The 13,000-nt window shown below is 53.3% G+C and overlaps 3 protein-coding genes across 3 annotated transcripts; 2 read left to right on the top strand and 1 right to left on the bottom strand.

Annotated features, from left to right (window-relative positions):
• Nucleotides 1–877: 877 nt before the first annotated feature.
• Nucleotides 878–2,101, top strand: SNOG_07106 (hypothetical protein; the record flags this gene model as incomplete). The annotated part of the gene is made up of 3 exons (XM_001797407.1): nucleotides 878–1,826; nucleotides 1,877–1,950; nucleotides 2,006–2,101. The coding sequence occupies 3 exons, from the start codon at nucleotides 878–880 to the stop codon at nucleotides 2,099–2,101; spliced, it is 1,119 nt and encodes a 372-aa protein (XP_001797459.1).
• A 1,820-nt stretch (nucleotides 2,102–3,921) lies between these two features.
• On the top strand, nucleotides 3,922–6,155 carry SNOG_07105 (hypothetical protein; the record flags this gene model as incomplete). The annotated part of the gene is made up of 4 exons (XM_001797406.1): nucleotides 3,922–4,323; nucleotides 4,373–4,864; nucleotides 4,911–5,150; nucleotides 5,269–6,155. 4 exons carry the CDS (start codon nucleotides 3,922–3,924, stop codon nucleotides 6,025–6,027), a joined length of 1,893 nt encoding a protein of 630 aa, XP_001797458.1. The 3' UTR covers nucleotides 6,028–6,155.
• Nucleotides 6,156–6,250: 95 nt separating this feature from the next.
• On the bottom strand, nucleotides 6,251–12,272 carry SNOG_07104 (hypothetical protein; the record flags this gene model as incomplete). Its single annotated transcript, XM_001797405.1, has 5 exons — nucleotides 6,251–7,527; nucleotides 7,581–9,409; nucleotides 9,584–11,501; nucleotides 11,554–11,705; nucleotides 11,780–12,272. The coding sequence occupies 5 exons, from the start codon at nucleotides 12,270–12,272 to the stop codon at nucleotides 6,937–6,939; spliced, it is 4,983 nt and encodes a 1,660-aa protein (XP_001797457.1). The 3' UTR covers nucleotides 6,251–6,936.
• Between the last annotated feature and the right edge of the window lie 728 nt (nucleotides 12,273–13,000).

Genomic DNA, 13,000 nt, shown 5'->3' with positions numbered 1-13,000 from the left:
TATTAGGTATGCTGATCAAGACTATGGTCTGTATGGGTAGTCGTTCGAGTATTATCTCGGGTGTATTGGCGTGTAGAGGTCGTGTTTTGATGCACTGTTTGATGGCATTAGCAGCGTTCGACAGAGCGTGCACCAGCGGCGAGTAGGCGAGGCGGCTGACAATACGCGGGCTCCGAACACGCGTGTATACGTGTAGGAGTCTGATAGACAGAGTCTCCTTCGGTGGCCGCGAGTATTGGCAGGCCGGACACGCTCTATGCGTTGCGGCAGCGATGGTGTTGTGACGTGCAGAACAGCGAGACGAACCCTTGGAGAGCGGCGACTGTGGTGGATGAAGGGAAGGGAGTTGTTCCAGCTCCAATGTGCACGGAAAAGGGTGGTGGAGAGGGCGAGTCGGGGTGCTGCACCAAGGTGGGTGTTGTGGGAGGTAGATGTAGCGGCAGAGGCTTTGTTGTGAGGTCAAGGGCAGGCCACGCTTGGCACACCAAACACGCCCGCGCGAAAGTCGTGCTGAGGCTGGCGGGTGCGGGACCCACTCGAGGACGAGCGCGTATGTCTTACCTGCAATGAAACTTTTCCTCCAACGCGCAATAGATGGCCGAGACAGCCGAGTACCGTGATTGTGAGACGGCGAATTGAATGAGAAGAGTTGCGGAAGGTGCAGCGCTGCTGTGGGCGTGGAAAGGTCGTGTTTTGGGCGAGGATTCGAGGTGGAAAGCGCGTTGCCTGCTACGACGCAAGGATCCACCCTTGCGGCTAGGCCATTTGCGGGTGAAGCTGAGAATTATTCGTCACATCGCCAACACCACCCGCCATCGGAAAGGGAGCCATTGCAACGCCGCCAGCACAGGACGGCTTTTGGTCACACTAGAGCAGCATGCTGCAGCCACGGATATGCCATTTTCACCCCTCACGGCTGGGGAGGGCGCTGCTGTCTGCCCGGACCTATGCCCAGGCCATCGATCAGGTGCCCCCACCGTCCATTAAGCCCACTGCATCCGCGAATGGAGGCACTCTCCAGGCCGACAACTCGCGGAGAGACCGCTTCATCCCGCTGCGTACATACAAGCCTCGGACACCTGGTCTGCGACATCTGAAGCGGCCTGTAAACGACCATCTGTGGAAAGGACGGCCGTTCCTCAAGCTCACGTTCGCGCGGAAGGGGCAGCATCTGGGAGGGAGGAACAACACAGGACGAGTCACAGTGCGGCACAGAGGTGGCGGGCACAAGAGGCGGATACGGGTCGTGGACTACAAGCGCTATCTGCCCGGGAAGCATGTGGTGGATAGGATAGAGTACGACCCGAACCGCAGCTCGCATCTGGCACTCGTCACCCGAGTCGAAACAGGAGAGAAGTCGTACATTATCGCAGCAGACGGATTAAGGGCCGGGGATGAAGTCGAGAGCTTCAGGACCGGTATCCCGAAAGAGTTGATTGCCAGCATGGGTGGTGGCATCGATCCTGGTATGCTGGCTGCAAAGACTGCATCGCGAGGCAACTGTCTACCCATTCACATGGTTCCCCTCGGTTCGCAGATCTTCAACATTGGTTCCAAAACCCAGGGGGGAGGCGTCTTCTGCAGAAGTGCTGGCACCTACGCCGTCGTGGTGAACAAGGAGGAGGTTGAGAAATCCAAAGGCACTGAGATTGCAAGTGTCATTATTCGTCTACAGAGTGGAGAAATCCGCAAAGTCAGCCCCGATGCGTGCTGCACCATTGGTGTTGCCAGCAACCCCCAGGCACATTTTGCACAGCTTGGCAAGGCAGGACGCTCCCGATGGCTAGGCATTCGGCCCTCAGTTCGTGGTCTTGCCATGAACGCAGGTCAGTAGTTGACTCGATTGAACTGATTGTAACATGCTAACACTGCCTAGCTGATCATCCCCACGGTGGTGGTCGTGGTAAATCAAAGGGTAATGTCCACCCAGTCAGTCCATGGGGCGTCCCAGTAAGTCTTACCAAAGCTCCCATCTTGCTGTATCATCCGCTAACATTGGATGCAGGCCAAAGGAGGTTACAAGACAAGGTACAAGAGGAACAAGCACACATTCCTGGTGCAAGATCGACCACGCAACCAAGGCAAGCGTAGGCCGAGGTAGTGTGCTGTACCAGAATTTCTACGAGGTGAAATGTACTATATCGCGCATCACTCGGGTCGATACCGCACAGCGAGGCATCTACAATTGTACCATATCAATGCTGAGCGAATACCATGTGCACGTGTATTCTTAAGCTGCACGTGAGATACTCAAAGTTCCCCAATTGCCATCATAGAAATGCCATACAGAGGGACATTTTCGACGTCTTTTTTTCAATTTTAGGACAGCTCGCACGGGGTGTGAGATTATAGCACAACTGTTCAACCTCTAGGGTAGATGAGCTAAGTGGGCTTTGATTGCTATGATTGGTACAGACCTCAGCTGGTAATCATTGATGACACTAACATACTTCAATCGCAAGCATTTGCTGCTTTCGGGATGCAAATGAGCCCGCTCAGATTTGAGCAAGCCATATTATTCTCAAGCACAAGCTATCCAGTTGGAAGATTAAGAGAGAATGGCAAATCATGTATCTACAGTATTGGTCGTCTACTTCGTAGGACAAAGAGGTAGGGTTGCTGATCCTACCAATAGCGCGGGACGCGATGTCTGTACCGCCGATCGGCGCTTCCGGGACAATTCGTCCAGCCGTTTTGGATATGCGTGACACGCGCCATAGGCCAGCCTTAAGGCAGCACGCCTTGCGAATAGGCTTGCATATGGCCACCATGCAGGATGGCGCAGCTTCAACTGTGATCCCTACACTCTCTACTGAACACGACACTTGTATGTTCTGCACCGTGTCTCTCTCAGCTTGGCGTTGCCCGTACTTTGTAGCCGCCGCAGACAGTGATGCCTGATTACGGCACAATCGCCCTTCCACGTTCACAACGTCTTTGATCTAGCTTCTCTAGCTGAGCTTTCGATTTCTTCCTTGACTGGTTATCTGAGCACTGGGGGCTCTATCTGGCCACTTCTTTAAGTCGCTGAAGGATTCCAATTCTAGGCAGCCAACGCGGGACCTCAGTCGTTAGACCAGACAACTGCAACCACGATTCAGAGCGCACAGCTCGGAGCGCGAAAATGCCCTCAACTGAATCTGAGTCGCCGGACGACAACTTCTTCAACGACCTTAGCCGACAAACTGAGTCGAACGATGCGAACGATACGAACGGACAAGATGCGCAGAATGATGGTACCTCGAAAGCCAAAAGAATAGCATGTGTGCTGTGCCGCAAAAGAAAGCTGAAGTGTGATGGTTCACGACCGACATGCGGGACGTGTAGCCGTCTTTCACATGAGTGCGCCTACGACGAGGTGCGCAAGAAGAGCGGGCCAAAGAGGGGTTATGTGAAGCTACTAGAGCAACGGCTTCGTGAGTTAAAGATCGCCACATGGTGTGCATACGCTAATTCTGCTCGTACAGAACAAGTAGAACATCTCTTGAAGAACCAAGATAGTCCTGAAGCGAACAAAGATACATCTCGTACAGATAACACCTCCGCATATGTCGCCAATACACTACAACAAGCATTACCCAACCAGGGTGATTACTTGAGCACCCGGGACAGAATACAAGGCTCTCAGACATCAGCTGGGAATGCGTCGCAAAATGGCGTGGCAGCAGATATTGGAGACGACAACTTCTCGTGGGAGATGATAGGGCTAGGTCTTGAAGAGCCACTACCACCGCAGGATGTCATGGACGAGTTGTGAGTATGTCTCGACATGTAGAGCGAGCATAGCACTGAAGCATCATCAGATATCAGATCTACTTCACCAAGGTACATCTATCGTTACCAATCATCCACCGACCCCGGTTCCTCGCCGCCCTGAACCTTGCGCCTCATATGCGACCGCCAGTGTGTCTTCGATACATCATGTGGACTCTGGCAGCCTCAGCCACGGACAAATATGAGGGACTACAGGAGCACTTCTACCAGCGTGCGAGAAAGTACGCTCAGATGGATGAGATGAAAGGACACGGAGAGTCTACCATTACACTGGCGCACTGTCAGGCATGGATCCTAATTTGCACTTACGAGTTCAAACAAATGTACTTTCCAAGAGCGTGGCTTTCAGCCGGGAGAGCGGTGCGGCTTGCGCAGATGATGCAATTACACCGCTTGGATGGGATTGGTTTGGACGTGAAGCAGTGCCTGCCTCCACCGAAAGACTGGACTGAGCGCGAAGAGCGGAGAAGAACTTTCTGGATGGCTTTCGCTGTTGATCGCTATGCTAGTATTGGTACCGGATGGCCAATGATGATAGACGAACGAGATGTGAGTTGGAAATGTGATGCCCTTGGCACACTCACTTATCATGATGTAGATCACGACGAACCTCCCCGCAAGTGAAGACGCATTTGAAAAGAGCAGGCCCATGCCTACTGGATCCCTCGACCAAGGTCTTGGTGCGAGTGGCGCCACCGGTTTGCAAGCAATGGGCGGTGTTGTATTGACAGCTGCCATGTTTGGACGGAATTTACTACACCTCCACCGTCCTGGAGCAGACGATCACGACGAAGACATCAACGGTGGCTTCTGGACTCGGCATCGGAAAATTGAGCAGATCCTTCTCCAGACCTCGTTGAACCTACCCGAACATTTACGCTTGCCTTCTGGTGTTGCAAACCCCAACGTCGTTTTCACAAACATGTGCATCCACACATCTGCCATTTGCCTGCACCAAGCAGCTATCTTCAAGGCTGACAAGTACCGACTCTCACCCAACATCAGCAACGAGAGCAAGATCCGGTGCGTTTCAGCAGCAGCAGAAATCGCTTCAATCATGCGCATGATCAGTCACATGGACCTAAGCTCAGTAAGTCAGTCAACTCCTCAATGTAACACTGTCTAATGATAAACAGATGAACCCATTTATATCATTCTGTGTCTACGTAGCAGCACGAGTCTTCGTTCAGTATCTCAAGACACGTCCAAATGATCAACAAATGGGTGCTTCTTTGCAGTTCCTATTGCAAGCAATGCAAGCTTTACGTCGAAAGAACCCTCTTACCGAGTCTTTCTTGGTTCAGCTTCAACTCGACTTGGAAAGTGCAGGCATACAGGGGCTACCACAGAAGCCGTACCCGCCTCCTGATACATTTGTAAGCAAACGTCCGCACAAACAAAGCATGAGCTACAACACTGGCGCTCGCCCTTCGATCCAATACCCTTTAGGTATTCTTATTGGGTAATTTCTCTCGGCTAACATGTACTTAACAGCTTGCTACTATACCCGTCAACACCGATGGTGTCAGCTGTTCGCCCATTTTCGAGATCCGCGAAACGCAGAACCCAAATGCGCCCATCAACACCTTCGGCAACACCAACTTCAACACCAACGACCCCTCCTACCAAGCCACCCTAAACGGCAACCTCCGCGGCACGCAATACTCAAACCCCGCAGCCCAAGCCCCCTTCCACATCTCCAACATCAACAGCATAAACCTCAACAATGCCCAAAACGCACCCTACATCCCGCCCCAACAAGTCTCCACAACCCAAGACTTCACCCCCGCCGGCTTCACCTTCCCCGACGACACCGAAATGGACCTCTCCGGCAGCGGCTCCCGCAGCCAACAAGACCAGCCCAGCCCCGCGACAATCAGCACCCAGTCCCGCGGTGGCTCAACCAGCCACTCCTCCTACTCGCCCGGCACAAACGAACACAGCCTGCCCTATCGCTCCAGCCCAAATCCAAACTCCAAACCCCTGCCCCTCCAGCCGACGAATTCCTTCCCGCCTTTGCAGGACTTCGACGCCTCGTCGGGTGGACTGGACATGTTCAGCACGGCGTTTAGTACCAACGGCGTGGCGGGCGATGAGGCGTTCAATCACGGTTTTTTGGTGGGGAGTGATTGGGATTACACGCAGGGGACCGGGATGACGCCAATGAGCGATGGGGGTTGGAATCAGATGCTGGAGAGTGTGACGATGGGGTGGAGTGAGCATGGGGGGCAAGGGCAGGGACAGGGACAGTGAGGATGGATGGTAGTGATACCCAGCTTTTGGCGCGTCGAGGGTGTGATTTAGCGTTAGATGAGGGCTTTGCTTTGGATACTTCATTGCTTGTGTATATTTATGATGGGAAATGAATGGTATCATGGTTGATGAAGTTTATGCGGCCGACCTTGTTGTTCCTCATGTCTTGGAGAGTGTTTGCGTAACCATCACATCACACCAAACATCAATCACGAAGCAAAGGTTTTTGATGCAAGACAAGGAAGTGCATTCCCCATCCCCACTCGCACTGATACAAACTAGATAAAACCTCAGGTGAGACCACATCCACATGCCAATGTCCTCAAAATTACACACAAGAAAGGTAGAAAAGAATCCTAAAATGAAGGAAAAGAGAAGAAAAAAGAAAGGAAAAAAATATCAAGATCTGACACTTCATCCAACTATGCACCTTGGAAAGAGACTCAGGACACATCCCATAGCTCATTGCAAACTTTCCAAAATCCCGTCCAAAAAAAGGCTTCTTTGTACCATTTCACTACTCGTCCAAGAATCTGCATCTGCATCCGTGTCCAAAATATCAATCTGCCAGTTTTTATAATACATTAATTGACCGCGCCCCATGCCCGGGCAGGATGGGGACGTGGTGGGTCGAGGGTATGTAACAGGGGCGGCGGGGGTATGTGAAAAAAAGCCAAGGCTGGTGGAAATGCCAAAAGCCCCCAAACGTTGCAGATCGTCAAAACATAAAGCCATTCGAGAGAGAAAAAAAGTGTTTCGCAAACTTTGGTGTATCGGGAGGGGGTATGTAACGAGAACTTCCTGTTTCGTGGAAGAAGGGAGTATGCGCCAGCTGAGAAGCAAAGGGTTGAAAGGTTGTAAAGAAGTGTACAGTGAATGTTGAAAATGGTGGGCTGGGAAGATATCTGCTTAGAAGCAGTTGAGTGTCCCCTTCTTCTTGCCCTTTTTGTTGGCGTCGTTTAGTGCCGCCATGCGGGCTTCGAGATGAGCGCGCTCAGCTTCGACGCGGAGACGGGCATTGCGCTCCTCTTCAACTGCTTGGAGGGAGTGGCGGGCGGCGCTGCGCTCTTTGCGCATCACGTTGAGCTCATCCTCGAGGCTGTTGCACTTCTTCCTGTATTGGTCCAGGTCGGTCTTGGTCTTCGTGTTAGAAGCTTCAAGATCGGTGAGGGCGTCCTCGAGAGTGGCTGTCAGTTGCTTCTCAGCAAACAAGTGCTTCTCGATGGTACGAATGCGAGCTTCCTGATCCTCGACCAATTGAGCATGGGCAATGTCCTTGCTCTGGTGCCGAGAAGTGGGAGGTGATGGTCCGTTTGTCTGAGGTGGGGGGCTGCCAGGTGGCAGTGGAGGTAGAGGAATAGCGGGTGGTGGGGATGGTAAGGAGGTATGAGCTACGCTCTTACGCGCAGTGGAGTTGTTGGAGTTTGACCGCTGAAGATCTTCCCTTGGGTCAATGGTAGAGCCACGGGCCGAGTTGCGTTTCGCATCCATGAGTTGTGACTGCATAAGTTAGCATCGACCAAAGCTTTGCTCGTAGAGTCAATGATCCTTACCTCTAGAAGAGCGATCTTGATGCGAGACTCCTGCACTTCTTTCTCGAGAGATTCCCCATGCACGATAGCGTCTTGGAGTTCTCGAGTGCGCTCTGTCTGGAGAGCGGAAAGACGGTTGTTCGCCAACTCATGCTGATCCCAGTTCTGATTGAGCTGCTCCTCAAGCTCCTCGACCAAGCGATTACTTTTACGCTCCTTCTCGCTCACCTTCTCCAATTCCTTCAGAGTCTCCGCGTTGATCATCTCGAACTCCTTGAGATTGTCCTTGAGAGTGCCGACAGTGACGGTAGCTTCGGAAAGTTCCTGCCTCGCCGTTTGTAAGTCGGCGATAGCCTGGTCCATTTGGGTCTTGATGGATTTTCTCTCCTCTACTAGCGACTCGATATGGGTTTGTACTGTGCCAATGTCTGCTTCTTGGCCTAGAGCAGCCGAAATACCCTTGAGCAGATTGTCCATTTCACCCTTGGCATTCAAAAGGTCAGCCTCGAGTGAAGACACAGATTCTTTGTGGCCCGTGAGCTCATTGGTAAGCTTTTCGAGCTCGGCGCTATGAGTTTCCTTCAACGAGTCCATGCCCTGCTGATGGTAATCGATGGCAGACTTGTGCTCGTCGATTTGTTTCTCAAGATTGGAGACCAGCGAACGGTGGGTTTCGAGCTCCTTTTCGGTGAGCGCCCTTGCCTCCGCATCTTCTTCTACCTGGCGAATGATGCTGGCATGTGACTCTTCCAGCTCAGCAAGACGAGCAGCATTACTGCCCGCAGTCGCCTTGTGCTCATCCACTTGGGCTTGCAGACCAGCTACAAGCTCAGCGTGGATTGATCTTTCATGCTCTAGTGCAGCTTGAGCCTCAGCGCCAATGGTCTTCTCCATCTCCACCATACGAGCCGCATGGTCAGTTTCGAGCTGCTGCTTGGCTAGCTCGAGCTGCTCCACCTTCTCCAGGTGTTGCTTCTTCAGGGCCCGAGCCGCCTCAATAGCCTCAACATGCTTCGACTGCCACATGGCTGCCTCATCAGTGAGTGATGTCAGCTGCTCGGCGCGTTCTGCACTACCGTCGTCATTCGTGGCACCTGATATATTTCGGTCATGCGAAACTTGAGGTTGCGGTGTGGCGTCGTCGACAGACTCTGTAGACCGCGTTGTTGAAGCCTTGAGGCTAGCAATTTGCTCTTGAAGCTCGAGCTCTCGTTGAGTGTGGGTTTCCTTAAGCTCCTTCATGTGCTCTTCATTTTGCTTCATCTGGTCTTGCATGGTTGCGACAATCGAGATATCGAGTGGTGATGAAGCTTTCATGCTGGATCGTTCCTTAGTCAATCCACTGATCAGAGTCATCTTGCCTTCCATTTCCTTCCTGACAGACGTAACCTCTCCCTCTAGTGCTTGCACACGTTCAGACTTGAGGTGCAATTCCGACATGATGGTGTTCAGGTTCAGCTCGAAGTTCTGAATCATGCTCGGGCTGTCTTCCTCAAAGGTGTCCAGAGCCATGTTGCGTAGCGAAGCAAAGGCACGATTGGAGCGATCGTTCGCAAGAACAGCCTGGCTGGACTTTCGACGGATCATGCTTAGTGAGGGTGAAGATGGGCGCGCCATGTGAGCTTTGGCGAGATCAGACTTTAGCTCCTCCACATAGTCCAGCGTGTCTTGGTGCTCTTCCTGGAGTGCAGAGTAGCTCTGGTTGAGCTTGGTAAGACGCTCTTCCTTCTCCGAATGCAGCAACCTCAGAGCTTCGAGCTCACGGGTCAACTGTATATCGACGCGAGACTTTGGCTGTTCGACTTGATCATGGCGGCTTTCGGTTTCATCATCTGGAAGCTCGACAGTGTCTGTTTCTGCCATCGAAAGCTCTGCGGATAAAGTACGTGACGAAGAAAGATCTTCAACCTTAAGACCATTTTCCCCTTCGTTGCTGGTGATAGATGGCCGTCGAGAAGAAGGCACCGACGCTGGTTGCCGGTGACGCGCTTCATCGACACTATCTTGAAGAGCCGCTAGAGTACGTAGAGCTTCTTGGTACTTGCTGGCAAGTCGCTCGTAGTCCTGCAATGTGCCTTCATGTTCGACACGTAGGTCAAACAGCTCCTGCGTGACGGAGTCAAGCTTGTCATGTACAAATCGCGACTGATTTGGGCTATCAGGTTCGTTGGTTGACATCCCGTTAGAGCGCCCATTGACTAGAACGGATTTCATAGCGGAGCTGCCATCAAGTTCTCTGGATCCATCCTTGCTTGCACCGGCTGTGGAAGGGCGTTCGGTATCGGGCTCCTCTGCAATGGCGTCTACACTGGTGCTGAAATGATGTTTCGGTCCACTCGAGGCGCGATGCTCCAACTGAGGACGCTTGTCGACGAAGGGATCACTGTTGGTCTTAGAATGACCGTTGACCAGTGTCTCTTCTGTCTTTGCATCAGTATGACGCATCGTGTCTAATTCGTACAGTAAGTTGTCCAATTTGCCAATGCTACGTTGACGCTCCACGACATGCTTCAGCCGCTCGATCTCGCGAGTCATGATCTCAACCTCCTGTTCGTTCTCTGCAAGGCGCTCCTCCAGGGTTGAGATATACTCTTCGCAACTGGATTCGTTCTCGCGAGCCTTTTGAAGTTTGTCGCGCAATTCGGAGATAGTGCTGTCGTTCTTCTCGATGCCATTGGCAGAGCTATCAATCTGATGCTCCAGCGACTTCACATACTCTTCGTTGCTGGCGTCTCGGTCAATCGCCTTTTGGATGCGAGCCTGCAGGTGGTGGTTCTGACTTTCCAAGATCGCAATGCGAGTCTCTTTCTCGAGCAAGTCGCTTTCGTGGGAGGACAGAGTGGATCGAGTGCTAGAGAGAGACGACTCTAGTGTCTGGATGGTCTTTTCGTATTCTAGGACCACTGACTCAACGGCCTCCGCGAAAGAGTTGGAACGCTTTAGTCGCTCAAGAGCAGAGTCGCCAATGGCATCCTTGAGCATCGGAGTATCGGCATCGTCGCTGTCACGCGCCTTGGTGATTTCAGTAATCAGCTTAGCATGGCGAGCGCTAAGAGCATTGTAGTTCTCTTGCACGTCGAGGAGCTGATTTTGTAGCTCCATTTCACGTTCTTCTTGGCGTTCGCCGCGTTCGCCTCGCTCATGTGCTCCAGCCTTCTTCCGGTCGGTCCGCTCCGACAACCGGATTTGGTCTCGTAGGAATTGAACTTCAGCGCGCAAGCGATCGATAGCAGCTTGTTTGTCGCTGTCGTCGTGGACCTGTTGGATCTGGGGCTTGACCTGAATAGCACGAGCTCGCTGAGCGTATTGAACAGTATTCAAAGTTTCGCTCAGATGGAACTCGGCTGGGTTGACGCAAGCAATCATGTACGTGATGGCATTGCCACCCAGAGAGTCTTGCAGGAGACGAGTGAGACGTGAGTCGCGGTAAGAAACGTAGGAGCCGCCAGAGCGCGACGACAACTGTGAGATGACCTTGCCGAGACTTGCCAGACCGGCATTGATGGAGATACCTTCTTTCGCTCTCTCGCCCTGTGCACCTGTGTTTTTGAGCCTCTCGCTACCTGCAAGATCTACGAAATGAAGCTTGCTGTCGACTGTAATCCAGTTCTCTGTTGATCCGGACATCATCTCGATGGGCACTGATCGACGTTTCTCGCGAGTAGATGTTGGTGCAGAGGATGCCTTCTTCTGGACCAAATTCAAACTAAAAACAGCGTGAGAACGAGATGACTTGGCATTGACAGCAGTAGCATCTGTCTGTCGGATCGCAGATCCAAAGTTAAGGGCCCCAAGGAGGTCTTCGACAGACGTAACAGTCATCTGCGTAAGTCCGGTAAGAAGAATTCTACCATCGCGGTCCTCGCGAATGTTTACTGTTGGTCGCTCGTTGAGGGGTGTGTTTTCCGGTAGGAGCAGGTCGCGCAATTGCTCGTTATAGATCTGATAAGTTAGTACAACTGCCTAGCATCGCTATGAAGGAATGTGTTCTTACTTCAACATAGGTAGCTCTCAGCTGCCAGTTGCTGTTGGCGGACGACTTGTTGGCGAAGCTTTGGGATCCGAAGCCTGACGCGCGTGAGGGAGCGCGTATACCTGATCCAGATGCTTTCAGACTCGGTCCTTCCAGCGTCTCGAATAATGTAGCTGCAGCACGGGGGATAATGCCTGGTGTATTGTTAGAGTTGTTTCTTTCTGGCGCAGCCGCTCTCTGGACTTACCCTTGATTTGGCTATCTCCCTGCTCAGTGGGCCCAGTAGTGCCCATGGTGTACGATTTCCCGGCGCCGGACTGGCCGTATGCCAGGATGGAAACATTATATCCCTGGACGAACGAGTTGACGCTGTCTACAACGTAGTCGAAAACGCCTTCCTGGTCAATGTCCTCGCCAAACACGCGATCGAAGACGAACATCTTCCTTCCCCCAGACCCGTCAACCGCAAGACTTGAGGGCGACGTGACGTGACATGTGGGCGCGCGGAATCGCTGAGGGATGAGCTCGAAGCCCGGATCGCCAGGTTTCAGTGGGGGTCGCACGCGGACGGCCACCTTCACTGCGGTCTTGGAGCCGTCCTCGTCGGAGGCGCGGCTCCCTCCGCCCATCTTCGAGGACATGCTGAGGCGGCTGGAGGACCGTCCGGTGCGTTGGAGCATGACACTCATTGGGCGCTGGATACCGCCTCCCGTCGGCGGCGATGCTGGAGGCGATGCCATGGCGTCAATGGCAACGGCAGGGCCGTCTACGCGGTTGTGTTGTGCGCAATGGTATCGCGGTCCTGCGTGGCAGGAGTGAGAATCAGAGTTGCGCTGGCGCTATGGTCGAGATTGGCTGGCGGTGGGTGTCGGGCCGCATGTGGTGCTACGAATGGCAGTGGCAGTGGCAGTGGCAGCGGGTATTACTGGGACGCGTGTGACGCGCGCGGATCGCGAGTATAAGCCTGGGGCAGGGCAGATTATGCGTGTGTAAAGGTTAATGAAGAATGGCAGAAATATTTCACGGCGAAGGGAATGGCGGGCGGACAGGCAGAGTGAGTGCCAGGCGGCCCCTTAGTGGGGAATATCTCTCAGGAGGATGGCGCACGGACCGCTGGTGCATGGCTGGGGAGTCGCAGGGGGGCCACAGTAAAGCTTATGGACCCTGGCGGCCTCTCTCGCCGCGACCTCCAAGGCCATGACAACTGGACATGCACACACTACCGCCCAAGGGCGTGTATACCTCTGCGCTACTGCACGCGCAGAGATACCCGCTGTGACTGCAGCAGGGCGACATCCCTCTTGGGCATCGGCTTCGGCTTCGGCTTCGATACTTGCTTATGCTGTGCCCCGAGCCATCTTCGCTGCACACGGGCACTGGGCACCGCACCGCTGCTCGCACGCACGTTCTCTGCCGTGCTCGACTTGCTGATAGACCAGCCACTGTCTGGTTGCGGTGCGCCCCTGCC

Source organism: Parastagonospora nodorum (genome assembly GCF_000146915.1).
Source record: "Parastagonospora nodorum SN15 chromosome Unknown scaffold_10, whole genome shotgun sequence".
Taxonomy (NCBI): Eukaryota; Fungi; Ascomycota; class Dothideomycetes; order Pleosporales; family Phaeosphaeriaceae; genus Parastagonospora; species Parastagonospora nodorum.
The sequence above is the reverse complement of the archived record's forward strand: the minus strand, read 5'-3'. Positions and strand labels throughout refer to the sequence as shown.